Source organism: Nerophis ophidion, linkage group LG01, assembly GCF_033978795.1.
Source record: "Nerophis ophidion isolate RoL-2023_Sa linkage group LG01, RoL_Noph_v1.0, whole genome shotgun sequence".
Lineage (NCBI taxonomy): Eukaryota > Metazoa > Chordata > Actinopteri > Syngnathiformes > Syngnathidae > Nerophis > Nerophis ophidion.
The window spans coordinates 15,594,829-15,622,098 of NC_084611.1; the positions used below are offsets into that span (position 1 = coordinate 15,594,829).

General features: G+C 42.9%; 1 protein-coding gene across 3 annotated transcripts in view; it reads left to right on the forward strand.

Moving 5' to 3' along the window:
* The window catches only part of LOC133550979 (TNF receptor-associated factor 2-like), an 83,995-nt gene that overhangs the window by 33,825 nt on the left and 22,900 nt on the right, over window positions 1–27,270 (forward strand). Inside the window, exon 10 of one of the 3 annotated variants that reach the window (XM_061897212.1) lies at window positions 1,318–1,562. In XM_061897212.1, coding sequence (XP_061753196.1) covers window positions 1,318–1,422 — 105 coding nt within the window. In that variant the 3' untranslated portion in view covers window positions 1,423–1,562. Of the gene's footprint in view, window positions 1–1,317; window positions 1,563–13,064; window positions 15,454–27,270 lie in introns of those variants that run through there. The other 2 variants (XM_061897197.1, XM_061897205.1) reach the window with 2 other exon arrangements.

A 27,270-nucleotide genomic window follows, 5' to 3' on the forward strand; every position in this document is an offset into this window, starting at 1 on the left:
GACCGACAGCACAGTTCCTGTCTTCACCATAAAAGACCTGTTTCATCCTGCCTGTGCTAACAAACTAAGAGTCTCAGAAAGCTAGCGTGCACAAGCTAGCAAGCTACTGAGTTCGATGCCAATGTATTTCTCCCCCGCCCTCAGCGACCGCTTTCTCACTTGCTTGCCCACCCGCACTCTCAGTGACGTCACTCACCTGCTGCCAGACATTAAAGGGCCACACACATATGCTACTCTCATAACAAAGTGTTTAAAAACGAGTATGCAAGTTGGACAAATGAGATGCCAAATCCAACCACTTTCATGTGGTATTGGACTGAAAGGAGGACTTTTTTTTCTCCTCCATTTGAAAATGCGGACGTTATCAGCACCACTGTCTAATTCCAATCAATGCAAGTCATCAGAATCAAATACACCAACTTATATTCTTGTCTTCATGAAAGAAATGAATCTATGTGTGTTAAACATGCTTGTATTATCATTAAACACCATTAACTTGTTAACAAAAATGTCTCATTCATAAATAAATAAATATTGAGGTAGATCTCCTCGACTTGGTCAATTGAAAAGTAGCTCGCCCGCAGAAAAAGTGTGAGCGCCCCTGTTCTAGAGAATGTTTGCGTTTCCTATTGTCTTCTTCGCTTTGTGACACGGGTCCTAAATGGCTCTTTGAATGGTAAAAGATACCAATCCCTAAACCATGTATATCAAATATTTCCGAATGGTTCAACCGCCACCCGCCCGAATCTAATTAAAATCAATTTTTTCGTCATGTCACCCGCCCGACCCGCGGTTTCTCGGACTCCGCGGATGAGACCGCAAACCGCGCATTTCTACCGCGTGGACTTATTTACAAAGTAAACACATCGACTACTCATTTCCAGCGCGTGCAGCTCGACAGATAGTTAACAGCAGGAAGAAACAGAAGCTTTGTTGATGATTAATGTTCCTTCTTGTGAACTATTTTTCTTCCTCCGTTGTATTTCTTTACACGTCTTTCTTAATTTCGAGGCTGAAAATATAAACATTACAAAGTTATAACGATCATTGTGTATTTTAAATTAATAAAACAGAAAGTTTAGTGGTAACACACACCTCAAACATTGCAGATGTGTTTTATCACAGTTAAAGCTAAGGTGTAGCTTTATCGCCTTCTGCTGGTCATATTCGGCGCTACATGTGTTTAACCAGTTTTGACCGCCAGTTTTGAACAAACACAAAAAACATCACAAAGTCAGCAGTTTCAATACACTCATGCTTTCTTGTCAGGTTGCTGTTAATAGTCAGATTTACGCGATTTATTTATATTTTTTTCAGGGTCGATCGTGCCGTTTTCTTCGACTCACCCACTGCTGCTTCCTTGTGACACATATGCTCCTCTGTTGCCCCCCCTGCCGGGTGGCGGGGGTACTGCATGCATGAGCAAGCCTGTTTTGAAGGGTGTCATCAAGCCTACTTGGGTGATGTTCGGCGGGCCAAACTAAAAGCTTTGGCGGGCCGCCAGTAGAATAGGCCTGACCTACAGAAAATAAGGAATATGTAAGAATTGCATAATAAAGTGTAAGAAAATTTGTGAACATGTAATCATAGAGAAGTATTTTCTGCAGGTTTAGTGCCAGGTGGTTATGTGGTCTGTGTAACATGATGTTGCCATGTTATTGTTATTTGAGTATGGACATGAATTTATGTTATGCAGTAATTTTTATTTAAATGTTATTAGCCCAAATTCCAAACTCCTCTCTGAGCTGCTACCTTACCGTGGTAGAGGAGTTTGCGTGTCCCAATGATCCTAGGAGCTATGTTGTCTGGGGGTTTTCATGCCCCCTGGTAGGGTCTCCCAAGACAAACAGGTCCTAGGTGAGTGATCAGACAAAGAGCAGCTCAAAGACTTCTATGGAATTACAACGAAATGAACCCAGATTTCCCTCGCCCGGACGTGGGTCACCGGGGCCCCGCTCTGGAGCCAGGCCCGGAGTTGGGGCACGATGGCGAGCGCCTGGTGGTTGGGCCTGTTCCCATGGGGCCAGGCCGGGCACAGCCCGAAGAGGCAACGTGGGTCATCCCTCAAATGGGCTCACCACTCATAGGAGGGGCCATAGAGGTCGGGTGCATTGTGAGCTGGGCGGCAGCCGAAGGCAGGGCACTTGGCGGTCCGATCCTCGGCTACAGAAGCTAGCTCTTGGGACGTGGAACGTCACCTCACTGGGGGGGAAGGAGCCTGAGCTAGTGCGCGAGGTAGAGAAGTTCCGGCTGGATATAGTCGGACTCACCTCGACGCACAGCAAGGGCTCTGGAACCAGTTCTCTCGAGAGGGACTGGACCCTCTTCCACTCTGGCGTTGCCGGCAGTGAGAGGCGACGGGCTGGGGTGGCAATTCTGGTTGCCCCCCGGCTCAAAGCCTGTACGTTGGAGTTCAACCCAGTGGACGAGAGGGTAGCTTCCCTTCGCCTTCGGGTGGGGGGACGGGTCCTGACTGTTGTTTGTGCTTACGCACCAAACAGCAGTTCAGAATACCCACCCTTTTTGGGTACACTCGAGGGAGTACTGGAAAGTGCTCCTCCGGGTGATTCCCTTGTCCTACTGGGAGACTTCAACGCTCATGTTGGCAACGACAGTGAAACCTGGAGAGGCGTGATTGGGAAGAATGGTCGCCCGGATCTAAACCCGAGTGGTGTTTTGTTATTGGACTTTTGTGCTCGTCACAGTTTGTCGATAACAAACACCATGTTCAAACATAAGGGTGTCCATATGTGCACTTGGCACCAGGACACCCTAGGCCGCAGTTCCATGATCGACTTTGTAGTTGTGTCATCGGATTTGCGGCCTTATGTTTTGGACACTCGGGTGAAGAGAGGGGCGGAGCTTTCTACCGATCACCACCTGGTGGTGAGTTGGCTGCGATGGTGGGGGAGGATGCCGGACCGACCTGGCAGGCCCAAACGCATTGTGAGGGTCTGCTGGGAACGTCTGGCAGAGTCTCCTGTCAGAGAGAGTTTCAATTCACACCTCCGGGAGAACTTTGAACATGTCACGAGGGAGGTGCGGGACATTGAGTCCGAGTGGACCATGTTCCGAACCTCTATTGTCGAGGCGGCTGATTGGAGCTGTGGCCGCAAGGTTGTTGGTGCCTGTCGTGGCGGTAATCCCAGAACCCGTTGGTGGACACCAGCAGTGAGGGATGCCGTCAAGCTGAAGAAGGAGTCCTATCGGGTTCTTTTGGCTCATAGGACTCCGGAGGCAGTGGACGGGTACCGACGGGCCAAGCGGTGTGCAGCTTTAGCGGTCGCGGAGGCAAAAACTCGGACATGGGAAGAGTTCGGGGAAGCCATGGAAAACGACTTCCGGACGGCTTCGAAGCGATTCTGGACCACCATACGGCGCCTCAGGAAGGGGAAGCAGTGCACTATCAACACCGTGTATGGTGCGGATGGTGTTCTGCTGACTTCGACTGCGGATGTTGTGGATCGGTGGAGGGAATACTTCGAAGACCTCCTCAATCCCACCAACACGTCTTTCTTTGAGGAAGCGGTGCCTGGGGAATCTGTAGTGGACTCTCCTATTTCTGGGGCTGAGGTCGCTGAGGTAGTTAAAAAGCTCCTTGGCGGCAAGGCCCCGGGGGTGGATGAGATCCGCCCGGAGTTCCTTAAGGCTCTGGATGCTGTGGGGCTGTCTTGGTTGACAAGACTCTGCAGCATCGCGTGGACATCGGGGGCGGTACCTCTGGATTGGCAGACCGGGGTGGTGGTCCCTCTCTTTAAGAAGGGTGACCGCAGGGTGTGTTCCAACTATCGTGGGATCACACTCCTCAGCCTTCCCGGTAAGGTTTATTCAGGTGTACTGGAGAGGAGGCTTCGCCGGATAGTCGAACCTCGGATTCAGGAGGAACAGTGTGGTTTTCGTCCTGGTCGTGGAACTGTGGACCAGCTCTATACTCTCGGCAGGGTTCTTGAGGGTGCATGGGAGTTTGCCCAACCAGTCTACATGTGCTTTGTGGACTTGGAGAAGGCATTCGACCGTGTCCCTCGGGAAGTCCTGTGGGGAGTGCTCAGAGAGTATGGGGTATCGGAATGTCTTATTGTGGCAGTCCGCTCTCTGTATGATCAGTGTCAGAGCTTGGTCCGCATTGCTGGCAGTAAGTCGGACACGTTTCCAGTGAAGGTTGGACTCCGCCAAGGCTGTCCTTTGTCACCGATTCTGTTCATAACTTTTATGGACAGAATTTCTAGGCGCAGCCAAGGCGTTGAGGGGTTCCGGTTTGGTGGCCACGGGATTAGGTCTCTGCTTTTTGCAGATGATGTAGTCCTGATGGCTTCATCTGGCCGGGATCTTCAGCTCTCACTGGATCGGTTCGCGGCCGAGTGTGAAGCGACCGGAATGAGAATCAGCACCTCCAAGTCCGAGTCCATGGTTCTCGCCCGGAAAAGGGTGGAGTGCCATCTCCGGGTTGGGGAGGAGACCCTGCCCCAAGTGGAGGAGTTCAAGTACCTAGGAGTCTTGTTCACGAGTGGGGGAAGAGTGGATCGTGAGATCGACAGGCGGATCGGTGCGGCGTCTTCAGTAATGCGGACGTTGTATCGATCCGTTGTGGTGAAGAAGGAGCTGAGCTGGAAGGCAAAGCTCTCAATTTACCGGTCGATCTACGTTCCCATCCTCACCTATGGTCATGAGCTTTGGGTCATGACCGAAAGGATAAGATCACGGGTACAAGCGGCCGAAATGAGTTTCCTCCGCCGGGTGGCGGGGCTCTCCCTTAGAGATAGGGTGAGAAGCTCTGCCATCCGGGAGGAACTCAACGTAAAGCCGCTGCTCCTCCACATCGAGAGGAGCCAGATGAGGTGGTTCGGGCATCTGGTCAGGATGCCACCCGAACGCCTCCCTAGGGAGGTGTTTAGGGCACGTCCAGCTGGTAGGAGGCCACGGGGAAGACCCAGGACACGTTGGGAAGACTATGTCTCCCGGCTGGCCTGGGAACGCCTCGGGATCCCCCGGGAAGAGCTAGACGAAGTGGCTGGAGACAGGGAAGTCTGGGCTTCCCTGCTTAGGCTGCTGCCCCCGCGACCCGACCTCGGATAAGCGGAAGATGATGGATGGATGGATGGATGGATAGACCAAATTATTGTTATTTTAAAGTAGCATATTTTTTATATTTTGTTGTTTATTCCGTTTATACAGTCGTGCACTTTAGTTCCTACCTGTTGTTTCCGTACACCCGGAATGGGTGAAGGTGGAAAGGAAAAGATGAGCGCGGAAAAAGACTACGGTTTCTTTGGAAAAATGCAAAAAAATGCCATACTGACCAAGATTTTCTACTTTTATCAACAATTTCTTCTTTTTGACTTATGCTCCATAAATAGTTAAGTAACATAAGTTGATTAAGTCATGTAGAGTTCCATAAAGAGTTATGTAACATAAGTTGATTAATTCATGAGTCCCATTAATAGATATGTAACATAAGTTGATTAAGTTGTGTAGAGTTCCATAAAGAGTTATGTAACATAAGTTGATTAAGTCACGAGTCCCATTAATAGATATGTAACATAAGTTGATTAAGTCATTCAGAGTTCATTAAGGAATTATGTAACATAAGTTGATTAAGTCATGAGTTCCATAGAGTTATGTAAGATAAGTTAAGTCATGAATCCCATAATTAGTTATGTAACATAAGTTGATTAAATGGTGTAGAGTTCCATAAATAGTTATGTAACATAAGTTGATTAAGTCATGTCAAGTTCATTAAGGAATTATGTAACATATGTTGATTAAGTCATGAGTTCCATAGAGTTATGTAAGATAAGTTGATTAAGTCATGAATCCCATAATTACTTATGTAACATAAGTTAAGTTGTGTATAGTTCCATAAATAGTTATGTAACATAAGTTGATTAAGTCATGTAGAGTTCATTAAGGAATTATGTAACATAAGTTGATTAAGTCATGTAGAGTTCATTAAGGAATTATGTAACATAAGTTGATTAAGTCATGAGTTCCATAGAGTTATGTAAGATAAGTTGATTAAGTCATGAATCCCATAATTAGTTATGTAACATAAGTTGATTAAGTTGTGTAGAGTTCCATAAATAGTTATGTAACATAAGTTGATTAAGTCATGTAGAGTTCATTAAGGAATTATGTAACATAAGTTGATTAAGTCATGAGTTCCATAGAGTTATGTAAGATAAGTTGATTAAGTCATGAATCCCATAATTAGTTATGTAACGTAAGTCGATTAAGTCATGTAAAGTTCCATAAATAGTAATGTAACATAAGTTGATTAAGTCATGTAAAGTTCCATAAAGAGTTATGTAACATAAGTTGATTAAGTCATGTAGACTTCCATAAAGAGTTATGTAACATAAGTTGATTAAGTCATGAGTCCCATTAATTGATATGTAACATAAGTTGATTAAGTTGTGTAGAGTTCATTAAGGAATTATGTAACATAAGTTGATTAAGTCATGAGTTCCATGGAGTTATGTAAGATAAGTTGATTAAGTTTTGTAGAGTTCCATAAATAGTTATGTAACATAAGTTGATTAAGTCATGTAGAGTTCATTAAGGAATTATGTAACATAAGTTGATTAAGTCATGTAGAGTTCATTAAGGAATTATGTAACATAAGTTGATTAAGTCATGAGTTCCATAGAGTTATGTAAGATATGTTGATTAAGTCATGAATCCCATAATTAGTTATGTAAGATAAGTTGATTAAGTTGTGTATAGTTCCATAAATAGTTCTGTAACATAAGTTGATTAAGTCATGTCGAGTTCATTAAGGAATTATGTAACATATGTTGATTAAGTCATGAGTTCCATAGAGTTATGTAAGATAAGTTGACGGGCTGCAACATTGCGGAGCTCCTGCTAAAGATGGAACATTTGGCAGAAATACCGGACAACTCTACAAACTTTATGGCTGGCTCACATCGTGGTCACTCCGTGATCACGTACGACCGCCAGACACTTCTGGATGTGGACACATCGGGCCGTTTTGGACTGATAGACGCGGGCGTGCTAAACATGCTAACTAGCATGGGAATACGTCGGCGGCTACATCCAGCGGCCTGTGAAGCAGGGGAGTCTAGTAGCAGCGGGGGCCGTCTACGGAGCAGACGCCAGCGGTGTGATCGGAAACGCGGATGTCGAGCGGGGCTAAAAACAAAGCAGAAGGCTAATCACCACAGAACACCACTTCCCTCCATACTGAAGACGGATTTAGATGGAAAATGCGAGACTACTGGTCTGGGTAAGGAGTCAGTTAAATTAGAACGAGTTTTTTCTGCTTTGAGTGTTTCAGAGTTGGACATGTGTTTTACTGAGGTGGCTAACTATGATGCGTGCAGTTTATCAAAGCAACAAACAAACAATCGGAAAATCCCCGTTACTGAGGTGGCTAACCATGATGCGTGCAGTTTATCAAAGCAACAATCAAACAATCAGAAAATCCCCGTTACTGAGGTGGCTAACCATGATGCGTGCAGTTTATCAAAGCAACAAACAAACAATCGGGAAATCCCCGTTACTGAGGTGGCTAACCATGATGCGTGCAGTTTATCAAAGAGACAATCAAACAATCGGAAAATTCCTGTCGTATCTATTCCTAGATATGGTCGTAATTATATTGAATGCACTGGGCATAATAAACACAACATTATTAATATTGCTACTACGGATAATTTGATCAAAAATTCCCTGAAACAGCCCACTACCTATAATATAGGCTTTTTAAACATAAGATCATTGTCTCCCAAAACGTTATTAGTTAATGATATTATCAGAGACAACAATCTTAACGTCATCGGTCTCAGCGAAACCTGGCTTAAACCAAACGACTTTTTTGCGCTAAATGAGGCATGTCCTCCTAACTTTACACATGCGCATATTGCCCGTCCGCTTAAAAAGGGTGGGGGGGTCGCACTAATATACAACGAAAACTTTAACCTTAGTCCTAACATAAATAATAAATATAAATCGTTTGAGGTGCTTACTATGAGGTCTGTCACACCGCTGCCTCTACACCTGGCTGTTATCTACCGCCCCCCAGGGCCCTATTCGGACTTTATCAATGAATTCTCAGAGTTCGTTGCTGATCTAGTGACACACGCCGATAATATAATCATAATGGGGGACTTTAATATCCATATGAATACCCCATCGGACCCACCGTGCGTAGCGCTCCAGACTGTAATTGATAGCTGTGGTCTCACACAAATAATAAATGAACCCACGCATCGCAACGGTAATACGATAGACCTAGTGCTTGTCAGGGGCATCACCGTTTCCAAAGTTACGATACTCCCGTATACTAAAGCATTGTCCGATCATTACCTTATAAAATTCGAGGTTCAGACGCATGTTCGTCAAACTAATAATAATAATAACTGCTATAGCAGCCGCAACATTAATGCTGCCACAACGACAACTCTTGCTGACCTACTGCCCTCGGTAATGGCACCATTCCCAAAGTATGTGGGCTCTATTGATAACCTCACTAACAACTTTAACGACGCCCTGCGCGAAACCATTGATAACATAGCACCGCTAAAGTTAAAAAAGGCTCCAAAAAAGCGCACCCCGTGGTTTACAGAAGAAACTAGAGCTCAGAAATTATTATGTAGAAAGCTGGAACGCAAATGGCGCACAACTAAACTTGAGGTGCACCATCAAGCATGGAGTGATGGTTTAATAACTTATAAACGCATGCTTACCTTAGCTAAAGCTAAATATTACTCAAATCTCATCCACCGTAATAAAAACGATCCTAAATTTTTGTTTAGTACGGTAGCATCGCTAACCCAACAAGGGATTCCTTCCAGTAGCTCAACCCACTCAGCTGATGACTTTATGCAATTCTTTAGTAAGAAAATTGAAGTCATTAGAAAGGAGATTAAAGACAATGCGTCCCAGCTACAACGGGGTTCTATTAACACTGATACGATGGTATACACGGCGGATACTGCCCTCCAAAATAGTTTCTCTCGTTTTGAGGAAATAACATTAGAGGAATTGTTACGTGTAAATGGAATAAAACAGACAACATGTTTACTTGACCCTCTTCCTGGGAAACTGATCAAGGAGCTCTTTGTATTATTAGGTCCATCAGTGCTAAATATTATAAACTTATCACTCTCCTCGGGCACTGTTCCCCTAGCATTCAAAAAAGCGGTTATTCATCCTCTTCTTAAAAGACCTAACCTCGATCCTGACCTCATGGTAAACTACCGACCGGTGTCTCACCTTCCCTTTATTTCAAAAATCCTCGAAAAAATTGTTGCGGAGCAGTTAAATGAACACTTAGCGTCTAACAATCTATGTGAAACCTTTCAATCCGGTTTCAGGGCAAATCACTCCACGGAGACAGCCCTCGCAAAAATGACTAATGATCTATTGCTAACGATGGATTCTGATGCGTCATCTATGTTGCTGCTCCTCGATCTTAGCGCTGCTTTCGATACCGTCGATCATAATATTTTATTAGAACGTATCAAAACACGAATTGGTATGTCAGACTTAGCCCTGTCTTGGTTTAACTCTTATCTTACTGATAGGATGCAGTGTGTCTCCCATAACAATGTGACCTCGGACTACGTTAAGGTAACGTGTGGAGTTCCCCAGGGTTCGGTCCTTGGCCCTGCACTCTTCAGCATCTACATGCTGCCGCTAGGTGACATCATACGCAAATACGGTATTAGCTTTCACTGTTATGCTGATGACACCCAACTCTACATGCCCCTAAAGCTGACCAACACGCCGGATTGTAGTCAGTTGGAGGCGTGTCTTAATGAAATTAAACAATGGATGTCCGCTAACTTTTTGCAACTCAACGCCAAAAAAACGGAAATGCTGATTATCGGTCCTGCTAGACACCGAACTTTATTTAATAATACAACTCTAACATTTGACAACCAAACAATTAAACAAGGCGACACGGTAAAGAATCTGGGTATTATCTTCGACCCAACTCTCTCCTTTGAGGCACACATTAAAAGCGTTACTAAAACGGCCTTCTTTCATCTCCGTAATATCGCTAAAATTCGCTCCATTCTGTCCACTAAAGACGCTGAGATCATTATCCATGCGTTTGTTACGTCTCGTCTCGATTACTGTAACGTATTATTTTCGGGTCTCCCCATGTCTAGCATTAAAAGATTACAGTTGGTACAAAATGCGGCTGCTAGACTTTTGACAAGAACAAGAAAGTTTGATCACATTACGCCTGTACTGGCTCACCTGCACTGGCTTCCTGTGCACTTAAGATGTGACTTTAAGGTTTTACTACTTACGTATAAAATACTACACGGTCTAGCTCCATCCTATCTTGCCGATTGTATTGTACCATATGTCCCGGCAAGAAATCTGCGTTCAAAGGACTCCGGCTTATTAGTGATTCCCAAAGCCCAAAAAAAGTCTGCGGGCTATAGAGCGTTTTCCGTTCGGGCTCCAGTACTCTGGAATGCCCTCCCGGTAACAGTTCGAGATGCTACCTCAGTAGAAGCATTTAAGTCTCACCTTAAAACTCATTTGTATACTCTAGCCTTTAAATAGACTCCCTTTTTAGACCAGTTGATCTGCCGTTTCTTTTCTTTTTCTTCTATGTCCCACTCTCCCTTGTGGAGGGGGTCCGGTCCGATCCGGTGGCCATGTACTGCTTGCCTGTGTATCGGCTGGGGACATCTCTGCGATGCTGATCCGCCTCCGCTTGGGATGGTTTCCTGCTGGCTCCGCTGTGAACGGGACTCTCGCTGCTGTGTTGGATCCGCTTTGGACTGGACTCTCGCGACTGTGTTGGATCCATTGTCGATTGAACTTTCACAGTATCATGCTAGACCCGCTCGACATCCATTGCTTTCCTCCTCTCTAAGGTTCTCATAGTCATCATTGTCACCGACGTCCCACTGGGTCATTATTGTCACCGATGTCCCACTGGGTGTGAGTTTTCCTTGCCCTTATGTGGGCCTACCGAGGATGTCGTGGTGGTTTGTGCAACCCTTTGAGACACTAGTGATTTAGGGCTATATAAGTAAACATTGATTGATTGATTGATTAAGTCATGAATCCCATAATTACTTATGTAACATAAGTTAAGTTGTGTATAGTTCCATAAATAGTTATGTAACATAAGTTGATTAAGTCATGTAGAGTTCATTAAGGAATTATGTAACATATGTTGATTAAGTCATGAGTTCCATAGAGTTATGTAAGATAAGTTGATTAAGTTATGAATCCCATAATTAGTTATGTAACATAAGTTGATTAAGTTGTGTAGAGTTCCATAAATAGTTATGTAACATAAGTTGATTAAACCAGGTAGAGTTCCACAAGGAGTTATGTAACATAAGTTGAGTAAGTCATGTAGACTTCCATAAGGAGTTATGTAACATATGTTGATTAAGTCATGTACCAACCCCGTTTCCATATGAGTTGGGAAATTGTGTTAGATGTAAATATAAACGGAATACAATGATTTGCAAATCATTTTCAACCCATATTCAGTTGAATATGCTACAAAGACAACATATTTGATGTTCAAACTGATAAACATTTTTGTTTTTTGCAAATAATCATCAACTTTAGAATTTGATGCCAGCAACACGTGACAAAGAAGTTGGGAAAGGTGGCAATAAATACTGATAAAGTTGAGAAATTCTCATCAAACACTTATTTGGAACATCCCACATGTTTGCAGGCTAATTGGGAACAGGTGGGTGCCATGATTGGGTATAAAAGCAGCTTCCATGAAATGCTAAGTCATTCACAAACAAGGGTCACCAATTTGTAAGCAAATTGTCGAAGAGTTTTAGAACAACATTTCTCAACGAGCTATTGCAAGGAATTTAGGGATTTTACCATCTACGGTCCGTAAAATCATCAGAAGGTTCAGAGAATCTGGAAAAATCACTGCACGTAAGCGATGATATTACGGACCGTTGATCCCTCAGGCGGTACTGCATCGAAAACAGACATCAGTGTGTAAAGGATATCACCACATGGGCTCAGGAACACTTCAAAAAACCACTGTCAGTAACTACAGTTGGTCGCTACATCTGTAAGTGCAAGTTAAAACTGTACTGTGCAAAGCAAAACCCATTTATCAACAATATCCTGAAACGCCGCTGGCTTAGCTGGGCCCAAGCTTATCTAAGATGGACTGATGCAAAGTGGAAAAGTGTTCTGTGGTCTGATAAGTCCACATTTCAAATTATATTTGGAAACTGTGGATGTGGTGTCCTCCGGAACAGAGGAAAATAACCATACGGATTGTTATAGGTGCAAAGTTCAAAAGCCAGCATCTGTGATGGTATGGGGGTGTATTAGTGCCCAAGGCATGGGTAACTTACACATCTGTGAAGGCACCATTAATGATGAATGGTCCACACAGGTTTTGGAGTAACATATATTGTCTTCCAAGCAACGTTATCATGGACGCCCCTGCTTTTTTCAGCATGTCAATGCCAAGCCACGTGTTAAAACAGCGTGGTTTCATAGTAAAAGAGTGCGGGTACTTTCCTGGCCCGCCTGCAGTCCAGACATGTCTCCTATCAAAAATGTGTGGCGCATTATGAAGCGTAAAATACGACAACCGAGACCCCGGACTGTTGAACGACTGAAGCTCTACATAAAACAAGAATGGGAAAGAATTCCTTTTTCAAAGCTTCAACAATTAGTTTCCTCAGTTCCCAAACGTTTATTGAGTGTTGTTAAAAGAAAAGGTGATGTAATACAGTGGTGAACATGCCCTTTCTCAACTACTTTGGCACGTGGTGCAGCCATCAAATTCTAAGTTAATTATTATTTGCAAAAAAAAAAAAAGTTTATGAGTCTGAACATCAAATATGTTGTCTTTGTAGTGCATTCATTTGAATATGGGTTGAAAAGGATTTTCAAATCATTGTATTCGGTTTATATTTACATCTAACACAATTTCCCAACTCATATGGAAACGGGGTTTGTAAGTTGAGTAAGTCATGTAGCGTACCATAAGGAGTTGTGTAACATAAGTTGATTAAATCATTTAGAGTTCCATAAGAAGTTATGTACCATAAATTGATTAAGTGGTATGTACCCAGGTCACCTTAATGCTGCTGGACCAGAACAACAGGGAACACATCATAGACGCCTTCCGGCCCGACGTCTCTTCCTCGTCCTTCCAGAGGCCGGTCAGCGACATGAACATCGCCAGCGGCTGCCCGCTCTTCTGTCCGCTCTCCAAGCTGGAGTCCAAGAACTCTTACATCCGCGATGACACCATCTTCATCAAGGCCATCGTAGACCTGACTGGGCTCTAGGTTTGACTCCACATCTGTTCATAATTGACCCGATCAAGAGTCATGGTGTTTGCTTCTGGACCTTACTTGAATTCCATGAATTCCCAGTGCAGCACTTGGCAAGGTGTGTGCGTGTTTGTATGAGAGTACTTTTAGTCAAGCTAATTTGCCAAAATTAAACAGATAAATACCGTATTTTCCGGACTATAGCCACGCCCAGTAAATTTGAGAAAAAAATGCAATCTATATATTTGTCGTACCAGACTATAAGTCGCATATACATACCTTGTGAATTGAGTTATTTACACAGAAATATTCTGTAAATGTTTATTTAAATACCTTAATTGTTTCCAAACAGTGTCTGTAACAGGGCAGTAAAACGGCTCATCAAACAAAACAGAAGTCATGGACCCACTAGCTGCCCAGGGCGAGCTCTCCAATAAGCTAAACAGACTCGATAACTCCACAGTGACGTTTTGGTGACTTTACTGAGGAATTTGTGATACCGAAACACTACAAAAAGAATGCCATTGTGTGTTAATAATACTAACACGGACACTCGTAAATGTGTTAGCGTATTAGCTAATGCTAATGACGATAGCAGGTACAAATAAACATGAAAAGACTCCTACAGACATCACACATGGCACGGTTTAGTCATAATTGTTGTAGTTATATTGTAAAACCTACAACCATGCTTGGATCGATGATTGGAGAATTCATCTGAGTAGAGGAAAAAAAGCACTTTCAATGAATGGAAGGACACCGCAGCACCTGCAGTGAGCGAATTCATCCACAAGATGCCGCCATTGCACAAACAATAAACCACGGTGTGTTTTTGCTTGTTTCTTTTATCAAACAATTATTCTTATTATTGCCGTCAGCGTAGAAAAATCAATACATTTTACGCCGCAGGGGTCAAAGTGTTGGAAAAAAAGTTGCGGCGTGTAGTCCGTAATTTACGGTATTAATCCTGTCGACTTTATCTCAGCGTTTGTGTGCTTCATTTGGGATCCAAAGTCGTTTTTAGCCTTCGTACGTACTTGTTTGTGTTTACGTTTATATTTCACCTTAATAATTGCTTATCTTACTTTATTTTTTGACATATTTATTAACAACACATGGGATTTAAGAAGAGTTTTTTGACTGTAAAATATCTAACTAAATGTGAACTTTATCGGCTGAAATGCAAATATAATAAGTGTTGTTATTAGTTGAATGGGCCCTCACACTTAATCACAACTCTGAAATCCAATCGGGTCGGCGCACGGCAACATGTCCTTCTCAATGCCCCGACCTACCATCAAACGATTCCAGAAGATCAGGGTATGTGGAAGGAAGTTGTAGTTATATTGTAAAACTTATCATTTTCCACCACCAGGGGCGTTACTGGTGTCGATACGGTGACATGATCAGTTACCCCACCTTAAAGCCTCAAATCGGTTGGAAAGTAGAGCTGACCATTGCAAGTCAAGTCACGACAGATTGACGGTTGATGGCGAGGAGCCAAGAACAGGTATGAACGGGTACTGACCCATCCAGTTTTCGAGGCGACATCTTTATTTCAACCAATTCTGATCGAGATCGCAGTTTTTGGAGCCCAGTTAGAAACGTTTGGACGTTTTGTGGCGAGCCATCGGATCATGTTTGTGATCCACATGTTACGGCGTAGGAAAAAATTCCTTTAAGGTTTACTATCTGTCATTTTATTTGCGGATCATTTGGTTAAATTTCCTGGGACGAGTTCATTAAAGTACCACCCCTGTTTTCGGCCTAAAAATGGCCGACAGACACCAAGATGGCCGACTTCCTGATTGTATTTTTAAATACGGGTGTGGAGGGGGGCGTGGCCTGCGGGCCTGTAGCGAAGCGGGTGTGCCAGGGCAGGCCTCGAAGTCAGCGACAGTTGCGTAGATGGCCCAGGTGGGCCTTGTCATCTGAACATCTGTCGTTCTGTTTAAGTAGCAGCCGGGAGATGACTTGTTGTTGTAGCTGGGGTGAGAGGGTGAGAGAGAGACACTTTATGCTGAAAAGCAAAATGATGAAAAATAGCCCAGTGTTGTATCCTGAAACCCTGGCTCTCGTGTCCATGCTTGGGTGGGCGCCAAATTGTGGAGGTTGCCCTCCGGACCACCAAGCTTGGGCCGACAAAAATCAGCGACAGTTGCGTAGATGGTCCAGGTGGGCCTTGTCATCTAAACACCTGTCGTTCTATTCAAGCAGCAGCCGGGAGAAGACTTGTTGTTGGAGCTGGGGTGAAAGGGTGAGAGAGAGACACTTTATGCTGAAAAGCAAAATGATGAAAAATAGCCCAGTGTTGTATCCTGAAACCCGAGCTCTCGTGTCCATGCTTGGTTGAGTGCCAAATTGAGGAGGTTGCCCTCCGGACCAGCAAGCTTGGACACGAGAACCCGGGTTTCAGGATACAACACTGGTTTATTTTTTATCAGTTTGCTTTTCAGCATAAAGTGTCTCTCTCTCACGCTCTCGCCCCAGCTCCAACAACGTCTCTTCTCCTGGCTGCTGCTTAAAGAGAGCGACAGGGGATTAGATAATAAGGCCCACCTGGGCCATCCACGCACCTTTCGCTGACTTTGAGGCTGGTCCCGGCATTTTTTTCCCCGCCCAACCACGAATGGGTACTGACCCATCTGGAACTTTAAAGGGGTCACCTATCATCATTTCATCCAAATCTTATCGAGATCGGAGTTTGTGGAGCTGAGTTAAAAATGTTGGAAATTTTGTGGCAAACTATTGGATCAAAGTTTGGCGCCATGCCATGCCCACATCTTATAGCGTAGGAAAATTTCCTTTGAGGTTCATCATCGCCCATCTGTCTAGTATCCGTCATTTCAACCTCGGTTTGTTTGGTCCAAGTCCCTAGAGACGAGTTCGGTAAGGTACGACCCGTTTTCGGCCTAAAAATGGCAGACAGACACCAAGATGGCCGACTTCCTGATTGTATTTTTAAATAGGGGTGTGGAGGGGGGCGTGGCCTGCGGGCCTGTAGCGAAGCGGGGTGTGCCAGGACCGGCCTCAAAGTCAGCGACCGTTGCGTAGATTGCCCAGGTGGGCCATTTTTTCCCCCGCCCAATCACGAATGGGTACTGACCCATCTAGAACTTTAAGTTGTCACCATCATCGTTTGATCCAAATCTTGATGAGATCTGAGTTTGCAAAGCCGAGTTATAAATGTTGGGAGTTTTGTGGCGAACCATCAAGTCAAAGTATGGTCACTTTATCATCGCCAGTGCGTCTAGTATCTGTCTTTTTAACCACACTTGTTGTGGTCCGAGTCCCTAAGACGAGATCGTTTAAGTACCACCCCGGTTTTCAGCCTAAAAAAGGCAGACAGAGACCAAGATGGCCGACTTTCTCATTGTATTTTTAAATAGGGGCGGGGAGGGGAGGGTGGTGTGGCCTGCAGCAAAGCGAGGTATGCCAGGACCGGCCTCAAAGTCAGCGACAGTTGCGTGGATGGCCCAGGTGGGCCTTGTCATCTAAACACCTGTCGTTCTGTTTAAGCAGCGGCCGGGAGAAGAGATATTGTTGGAGCTGGGGCGAGAGGGTGAGAGAGAGACACTTTATGCTGAAAAGCAAAATGATGCAAAATAGCCCAGTGTTGTATCCTGAAACCCGGGCTCTCGTGTCCATGCTTGGTTGGGCGCCAAATTGTGGAGGTTGCCCTCCAGACCACCAAGCTTGGCGCCATGGCACGCTCACATCTTATGGCGTAGAAAACATAATTTGATCCAAATCTTATTGAGATCTGAGTTTGCAGAGTCGAGTTATAAATGTTGGGAGTTTTGTGGCAAAGATGTGGTCACTTTATCATCACCCGTCCGTCTAGTATCTGTCTTTTTAACCACAGTTTGTGTGGTCCAAGTCCCTAAGATGAGATCGTTAAAGTACCACCCCTGTTTTCGGCCTAAAAAAGGCAGACGGATACCAAGATGGCCGACTTCCTGATTGTCTTTTTAAGTAAGTTTTTTTTTAGACTAGCCTGTATAATGACATAATTAAGGTGTCACCATCGTTATTTGAACCAAATCTTATCGAGATCTGCGTCCGTAGAAGTTTTGTGGCGAACCATTGAATCAAAGTTTGGCGCCATGCCACGCCCACATTTTATGGCGTGGGGAAAATTCTTTCGCAATTTATCATCACCCATCTGTTCAATATCTGCCATTTTATTTGCAGCTCATCTGGTTACATTTCCTTGGACGAGTTCATTAAAGTAAGACCTCTTTTTTTAGCTGAAAAATGGCCAAAAACCATCGGATCAAAGTTTGGCGCCATGCCACGCCCACATCTTATGGCGTTGGCAAAATTTCTTTGAGCTTCATCATCATCCATTTGTCTAGTATCAGTCATTAAACCCGCAGTTTGTTTGGTCCAAGTCCCTAGGACGATTTTGTTAAAGTAGGACCCCTTTTTTTCGCTGAAAAATGCCCAAAAACCATCCGATCAAAGTTTGGCGCCATGCCACACCCACATCTTATGGTGCAGGCGGAATTTCGTTGAGGTTCATCATCGTCCTTCTCTCTAGTATCCGTCATTAAAACCGCAGTTTGTTAGGTCCAAGTCCCTAGGACGAGTTTGTTAAAGTAGGACCCCTGTTTTTCGCTGAAAAATGGCAAAAACCATCCGATCAAAGTTTGGCGCCATGCCACGGCCAGATCTTATGGCGTAGGCGGAATTTTTTTGAGGTTCATCATCTTCCATCTTTTTAGTATCCGTCATTAAAACCACAGTTTGTTTGGTCCAAGTCCCTTGGACGAGTTCGTTAAAGTAGGACCCCTGTTTTTCGCTGAAAAATGGCCAAAAACCATCCGATAAAAGTTTGGCGCCATGCCACGCCCACATCTTATGGCGTAGAAAACAATCCTTTGAGGTTCATCATCGTCCATCTTCGTCATTAAATCCGCAGTTTGTTAGGCCCAAGTCCCTAGGACGAGTTCGTTAAAGCAGGACCCATTTTTTTCGCTGAAAAATATCCAAAAACCATCGGATCAAAGTTTGGCGCCATATCACGCCCGCATCTTATGGCGTAGGCAAAATTTCTTTGAGGTTCATCATCGTCCATCTCTCTAGTATCCGTCATAAAACCCAGGTTTATTTGGATCCAAGTCCTGAGGACGAGTTTGTTAAAGTAGGACCCCTATTTTTTGCTGAAAAATGGACAAAAACCATCGGATCACAGTTTGGCGCCATGCCACGCTCACATCTTATGGCGTAGAAAACAATCCTTTGAGGTTCATCATGGTCCATCTCTCTAGTATCCGTCATTAAAACCACAGTTTCTTTGGTCCAAGTCCCTAGGACGAGTTCGTTAAAGTAGAACCTCTGTTTTTCGCTGAAAAATTGCCAAAAACCATCCGATCAAAGTTTGGCGCCATGCCACACCCACATCTTATGGTGCAGGCGGAATTTCTTTGAGGTTCATCATCTTCCATCTCTCTAGTATCTGTCATTAAATCCGCAGTTTGTTTGGATCCAAGACCTGAGGACGAATTTGTTAAAGTTGGACCCCTATTTTTTGCTGAAAAATGGACAAATACCATCGGATCAAAGTTTGGCGCCATGGCACGCCCGCATCTTATGGCGTAGAAAACAATCCTTTGATGTTCATCATGGTCCATCTCTATTATCCGTCATTAAAACCACAGTTTGTTTGGTCGAAGTCTCTAGGACAAGTTCGTAAAAGAAGGACCCCTGTTTTTTGCTGAAAAATGGCAAAAACCATCCGATCAAAGTTTGGCGCCATGCCACACCCACATCTTATGGCGTAGGCGGAATTTCGTTGAGGGTCATCATCGTCCTTCTCTCTAGTATCCGTCATTAAAACCGCAGTTTGTTAGGTCCAAGTCCCTAGGACGAGTTTGTTAAAGTAGGACCCCTGTTTTTCGCTGAAAAATGGCAAAAACCATCCGATCAAAGTTTGGCGCCATGCCACGCCCAGATCTTATGGCGTAGGCGGAATTTTTTTGAGGTTCATCATCTTCCATCTTTTTAGTATCCGTCATTAAAACCACAGTTTGTTTGGTCCAAGTCCCTAGGACGAGTTCGTTAAAGTAGGACCCCTGTTTTTCGCTGAAAAATGGCCAAAAACCATCCGATAAAAGTTTGGCGCCATGCCACGCCCACATCTTATGGCGTAGAAAACAATCCTTTGAGGTTCATCATCGTCCATCTTCGTCATTAAATCCGCAGTTTGTTAGGCCCAAGTCCCTAGGACGAGTTCGTTAAAGTAGGACCCCTTTTTTTCACTGAAAAATGGCCAAAAACCATCGGATCAAAGTTTGGCGCCATATCACGCCCGCATATTATGGCGTAGGCAAAATTTCTTTGAGGTTCATCATCGTCCATCTCTCTAGTATCCGTCATAAAACCCAGGTTTATTTGGATCCAAGTCCTGAGGACGAGTTTGTTAAAGTAGGACCCCTATTTTTTGCTGAAAAATGGACAAAAACCATCGGATCACAGTTTGGCGCCATGCCACGCCCACATCTTATGGCGTAGAAAACAATCCTTTGAGGTTCATCATGGTCCATCTCTCTAGTATCCGTCATTAAAACCACAGTTTCTTTGGTCCAAGTCCCTAGGACGAGTTCGTTAAAGTAGAACCTCTGTTTTTCGCTGAAAAATTGCCAAAAACCATCCGATCAAAGTTTGGCGCCATGCCACACCCACATCTTATGGCTATGGCGGAATTTCTTTGAGGTTCATCATCTTCCATCTCTCTAGTATCTGTCATTAAATCCGGAGTTTGTTTGGATCCAAGACCTGAGGACGAATTTGTTAAAGTTGGACCCCTATTTTTTGCTGAAAAATGGACAAAAACCATCGGATCAAAGTTTGGCGCCATGGCACGCCCGCATCTTATGGCGTAGAAAACAATCCTTTGAGGTTCATCATGGTCCATCTCTATTATCCGTCATTAAAACCACAGTTTGTTTGGTCGAAGTCTCTAGGACAAGTTCGTAAAAGAAGGACCCCTGTTTTTTGCTGAAAAATGGCAAAAACCATCCGATCAAAGTTTGGCGCCATGCCACACCCACATCTTATGGCGTAGGCGGAATTTCGTTGAGATTCATCATCGTCCTTCTCTCTAGTATCCGTCATTAAAACCGCAGTTTGTTTGGCCCAAGTCCCTAGGACGAGTTTGTTAAAGTAGGACCCCTGTTTTTCGCTGAAAAATGGCAAAAACCATCCGATCAAAGTTTGGCGCCATGCCACGCCCAGATCTTATGGCGTAGGCGGAATTTTTTTGAGGTTCATCATCTTCCATCTTTTTAGTATCCGTCATTAAAACCACATTTTGTTTGGTCCAAGTCCCTAGGACGAGTTCGTTAAAGTAGGACCCCTGTTTTTCGCTGAAAAATGGCCAAAAACCATCCGATAAAAGTTTGGCGCCATGCCACGCCCACATCTTATGGCGTAGAAAACAATCCTTTGAGGTTCATCATCGTCCATCTTCGTCATTAAATCCGCAGTTTGTTAGGCCCAAGTCCCTAGGACGAGTTCGTTAAAGTAGGACCCCTTTTTTTCGCTGAAAAATATCCAAAAACCATCGGATCAAAGTTTGGCGCCATATCACGCCCTCATCTTATGGCGTAGGCAAAATTTCTTTGAGGTTCATCATCGTCCATCTCTCTAGTATCCGTCATAAAACCCAGGTTTGTTTGGATCCAAGTCTTGAGGACGAAATTGTTAAATTAGGAGCCCTTATTTTTGCTGAAAAATGGACAAAAACCATCAGATCAAAGTTTGGCACCATGCCACGCCCACATCTTATGGTGCAGGCGGAATTTCTTTGAGGTTCCTCATCGTCCATCTCCCTAGTATCTGTCATAAAACCGCGGTTTGTTTGGTCCAAGTCCCCAGGACAAGTTTGCTGAAGTGGGACCCCTGTTTTTTCGCTGAAAAATGGCCAAAAATCATCCGATCAAAGTTTGGCGCCATGCCACGCCCACATCTTATGGCGTAGAAAACAATCATTTCAGGTTCATCATGTTCCATCTCTTTAGTATCCGTCATTAAAACCGCAGTTTGTTTGGTCCAAGTCCCTAGGACTAGTTCGTTAAAGTAGGACCCCTGTTTTTCGCTGAAAAATGGCCAAAAACCATCCAATCAAAGTTTGGCACCATGCCACGCCCATATCTTATGGCGTAGGCAAAATTTCTTTGAGGTTCATCATCGTCCATCTCTCTAGTATCCGTCATTAAACCCGCAGTTTGTTAGGTCCAAGTCCCTAGGACGAGTTCGTTAAAGTAGGACCCCTGTTTTTCGCTGAAAAATGGCCAAAAACCATCCAATCAAAGTTTGGCGCCATGCCACGCCCACATCTTATGGCGTAGGCAAAATTTCTTTGAGGTTCATCATCGTCCATCTCTCTAGTATCCGTCATTAAACCCGCAGTTTGTTAGGTCCAAGTCCCTAGGACGAGTTCGTTAAAGTAGGACCCCTGTTTTTCGCTGAAAAATGGCCAAAAACCATCCAATCAAAGTTTGGCGCCATGCCACGCCCACATCTTATGGCGTAGGCAAAATTTCTTTGAGGTTCATCATCGTCCATCTCTCTAGTATCCGTCATTAAACCCGCAGTTTGTTAGGTCCAAGTCCCTAGGACGAGTTCGTTAAAGTAGGACCCCTGTTTTTCGCTGAAAAATGGCCAAAAACCATCCAATCAAAGTTTGGCGCCATGCCACGCCCACATCTTATGGCGTAGCCGAAATTCCTTTGGGGTTCATCATTGTCAATCTCTCTAGTATCCGTCATTAAAACAACGGTTTGTTTGGTCCAAGTCCCTAGGACGAGTTTGGTAAAGTACGACCAGTTTTCGGCCTAAAAATGGCAGACAGACACCAAGATGGCCGACTTCCTGTTTGTCTTCAAATACTTTTCCGTGCGCTCTGTCATGATCGCGATTTTCCTGACTCTCATTTTCAAGGGGGCGCTAAGGAGTGAATTCAGAAATGTTGTGCTCGGGACTCAAAAATTGCGAATCTCTCGCCAGACTTGGGGCGTTTTCTTACTTAAGAGCCTCAGTAATGCCTTGGAAGGTGGAGAATGATAATAATAAAGCAATTTTTGATAAAATCCTTCACAGATTTTTGTGTTGAATCCTTCCAAAATCTTTATACCCAAATGGAGCAAACAACAGAGTTCAGTAGTTGTCCACAAGGTGGCAGTGTTTACTTCCCCTTCCCCTCAGACGAGTAGTAAGGCTTATTTGACACTTTTATTTTGAAAGAATGCAGTCTGAATAAATATGTGTCATATATCAAGTTAAGAATGGGATCCATCTTTATGTTTTTTTCAGCAAAGCATGAATTGAATTTAAGGAAATACTTCAAGCCAGCGTGTGTCGGTTCTAAAAAAGTGTCACTTTTTCGACGTACTGTGGATGTTTTTGTGTCAAAATGTGTAGCAGCAAACGTGTAATTGTCGTACTTTGTACTCATGACTCTAATGATCCACTAATTGCATAAGTGCCTGTAACTTTTTGTTGAATTTCAAAGTCAAAATACAAATTTGACTGCTTTTATTTTGAAAGGGTCTGTTTGCAACCCTTTAAGGAACTGCTAACTTTCTTGCTTTTTTTTTGTGTGTGGTAAGCATGATATCCCACCCTGTAAACGGTGTGAGCGCCTCCACCAGCGCTGCCAAAACTTTTACCGCTGAGGGCCACACACTGACAAATTAAAAGATGCGGGGGCCACTTGAGTAGTTTTCACTTTCTTAATCGGCACAATATAGGGATTTTTCCTAAAAACTTAGGGAGAAATTGTGTGTGAATACTAAAGAACTGAAATGCTAACAGTTAGCATGCTAACTAGATGGCAAATATGAGCAAAATTAGCTAAAAAAGCTAACACGCTAACAGCACTATGCTAACAATAGTGAAATGCCAAAATAGATGACGCTGAGGTGTATACCTGTAAGACAGCTAAAAAAACAAAATAGTATGCTAATGTTAGCATGCGAAAATGCTAACTGTAAGGTGTCAAGTACCAAAATATATTACTCAGGCGTGTAACTGGAAAAAAATTTTTTTCCGGATGCTAACATTAGCACAAATCAAGTAAATTAGCTAAAAACGAGTTAGTGTCCCAACATAACATGCCAACAGGTACTGTATCATGTTTGATGCTGATGTCTGGACCTGCAAAATTAGCTAAAGAAGCTAGCATGATAATGCAAATGTGCTAAAATGCAAACGTGACTTGTGTTAAGTATCTGAGGTGAGTACCTGGAAAAAATGTGTTTAAAATGTCAGGATGCTAACAGCACTATGCTAACAATAGTGAAATACCAAAATAGATGACGCTGAGGTGTATACTTGTAAGACAGAAAAATAGTATGCTAATGTTAGCATGCGAAAATGCTAACTGTAAGGTGTCAAGTACCGAAATATATTACTCAAGCATGTAACTGGAAAAACATTTTTTTTCGGATGCCAACATTAGCACACATCAAGTAAATGAGCTAAAAACAAGTTAGCGTCCCAACATAACATTCCAACAGGTACTGTATCATGTTTGATGCTGATGTCTGGACCTGCAAAATTTGCTAAAGAAGCTAGCATGATAATGTCAACGTGCTAAAATGCAAACGTGACTTGTGTTAAGTATCTGAGGTGAGTACCTGGAAAAAATGTGTTTAAAATGTCAGGATGCTAACAGCACTATGCTAACAATAGTGAAATACCAAAATAGATGACGCTGAGGTGTATACCTGTAAGACAGAAAAATAGCATGCTAATGTTAGCATGCGAAAATGCTAACTGTAAGGTGTCAAGTAACAAAATATATTACTCAGGCGTGTAACTGGAAAAACATTTTTTTTTCCGGATGCTAACATTAGCACAAATCAAGTAAATTAGCTAAAAACAAGTTAGTGTCCCAACATAACATGCCAACAGGTACTGTATCATGTTTGATGCTGATGTCTGGACCTGCAAAATTAGCTAAAGAAGCTAGCATGATAATGCAAATGTGCTAAAATGCAAACGTGACTTGTGTTAAGTATCTGAGGTGAGTACCAGGAAAAAATGTGTTTAAAATGTCAGGATGCTAACAGCACTATGCTAACAATAGTGAAATACCAAAATAGATGACGCCGAGGTGTATACCTGTAAGACAGAAAAATAGCATGCTAATGTTAGCATGTGAAAATGCTAACTGTAAGGTGTCAAGTACCGAAATATATTACTCAAGCGTGTAACTGGAAAAACATTTTTTTTCGGATGCCAACATTAGCACACATCAAGTAAATGAGCTAAAAACAAGTTAGCGTCCCAACATAACATTCCAACAGGTACTGTATCATGTTTGATGCTGATGTCTGGACCTGCAAAATTAGCTAAAGAAGCTAGCATGATAATGTCAACGTGCTAAAATGCAAACGTGACTTGTGTTAAGTATCTGAGGTGAGTACCTGGAAAAAATGTGTTTAAAATGTCAGGATGCTAGCAGCACTATGCTAACAATAGTGAAATACCAAAATAGATGACGCTGAGGTGTATACCTGTAAGACAGAAAAATAGTATGCTAATGTTAGCATGCGAAAATGCTAACTGTAAGGTGTCAAGTACCGAAATATATTACTCAAGCGTGTAACTGGAAAAACATTTTTTTTCGGATGCCAACATTAGCACACATCAAGTAAATGAGCTAAAAACAAGTTAGCGTCCCAACATAACATTCCAACAGGTACTGTATCATGTTTGATGCTGATGTCTGGACCTGCAAAATTAGCTAAAGAAGCTAGCATGATAATGCAAATGTGCTAAAATGCAAACGTGACTTGTGTTAAGTATCTAAGGTGAGTACCAGGAAAAAATGTGTTTAAAATGTCAGGATGCTAACAGCACTATGCTAACAATAGTGAAATACCAAAATAGATGACGCTGAGGTGTATACCTGTAAGACAGAAAAATAGCATGCTTATGTTAGCATGCGAAAATGCTAACTGTAAGGTGTCAAGTACCGAAATATATTACTCAAGCATGTAACTGGAAAAAAATTTTTTTTCGGATGCCAACATTAGCACACATCAAGTAAATGAGCTAAAAACAAGTTAGCGTCCCAACATAACATTCCAACAGGTACTGTATCATGTTTGATGCTGATGTCTGGACCTGCAAAATTAGCTAAAGAAGCTAGCATGATAATGTCAACGTGCTAAAATGCAAACGTGACTTGTGTTAAGTATCTGAGGTGAGTACCTGGAAAAAATGTGTTTAAAATGTCAGGATGCTAACAGCACTATGCTAACAATAGTGAAATACCAAAATAGATGACGCTGAGGTGTATACCTGTAAGACAGAAAAATAGTATGCTAATGTTAGCATGCGAAAATGCTAACTGTAAGGTGTCAAGTACCGAAATATATTACTCAAGCGTGTAACTGGAAAAACATTTTTTTTCGGATGCCAACATTAGCACACATCAAGTAAATGAGCTAAAAACAAGTTAGCGTCCCAACATAACATTCCAACAGGTACTGTATCATGTTTGATGCTGATGTCTGGACCTGCAAAATTAGCTAAAGAAGCTAGCATGATAATGTCAACGTGCTAAAATGCAAACGTGACTTGTGTTAAGTATCTGAGGTGAGTACCTGGAAAAAATGTGTTTAAAATGTCAGGATGCTAACAGCACTATGCTAACAATAGTGAAATACCAAAATAGATGACGCTGAGGTGTATACCTGTAAGACAGAAAAATAGCATGCTTATGTTAGCATGCGAAAATGCTAACTGTAAGGTGTCAAGTACCGAAATATATTACTCAAGCATGTAACTGGAAAAACATTTTTTTTCGGATGCCAACATTAGCACACATCAAGTAAATGAGCTAAAAACAAGTTAGCGTCCCAACATAACATTCCAACAGGTACTGTATCATGTTTGATGCTGATGTCTGGACCTGCAAAATTAGCTAAAGAAGCTAGCATGATAATGTCAACGTGCTAAAATGCAAACGTGACTTGTGTTAAGTATCTGAGGTGAGTACCTGGAAAAAATGTGTTTAAAATGTCAGGATGCTAGCAGCACTATGCTAACAATAGTGAAATACCAAAATAGATGACGCTGAGGTGTATACCTGTAAGACAGAAAAATAGCATGCTTATGTTAGCATGCGAAAATGCTAACTGTAAGGTATCAAGTACCGAAATATATTACTCAAGCATGTAACTGGAAAAACATTTTTTTTTCGGATGCCAACATTAGCACACATCAAGTAAATGAGCTAAAAACAAGTTAGCGTCCCAACATAACATTCCAACAGGTACTGTATCATGTTTGATGCTGATGTCTGGACCTGCAAAATTAGCTAAAGAAGCTAGCATGATAATGTCAACGTGCTAAAATGCAAACGTGACTTGTGTTAAGTATCTGAGGTGAGTACCAGGAAAAAATGTGTTTAAAATGACAGGATGCTAACAGCACTATGCTAACAATAGTGAAATACCAAAATAGATGACGCTGAGGTGTATACCTGTAAGACAGAAAAATAGCATGCTAATGTTAGCATGCGAAAATGCTAACTGTAAGGTGTCAAGTAACAAAATATATTACTCAGGCGTGTAACTGGAAAAACATTTTTTTTCCGGATGCTAACATTAGCACACATCAAGTAAATTAGCTAAAAACAAGTTAGCGTCCCAACATAACATACCAACGGGTACTGTATCATGTTTGATGCTGATGTCTGGACCTGCAAAATTAGCTAAAGAAGCTAGCATGATAATGTCAACGTGCTAAAATGCAAACGTGACTTGTGTTAAGTATCTGAGGTGAGTACCTGGAAAAAATGTGTTTAAAATGTCAGGATGCTAACAGCACTATGCTAACAATAGTGAAATACCAAAATAGATGACGCTGAGGTGTATACCTGTAAGACAGAAAAATAGCATGCTAATGTTAGCATGCGAAAATGCTAACTGTAAGGTGTCAAGTAACAAAATATATTACTCAGGCGTGTAACTGGAAAAACATT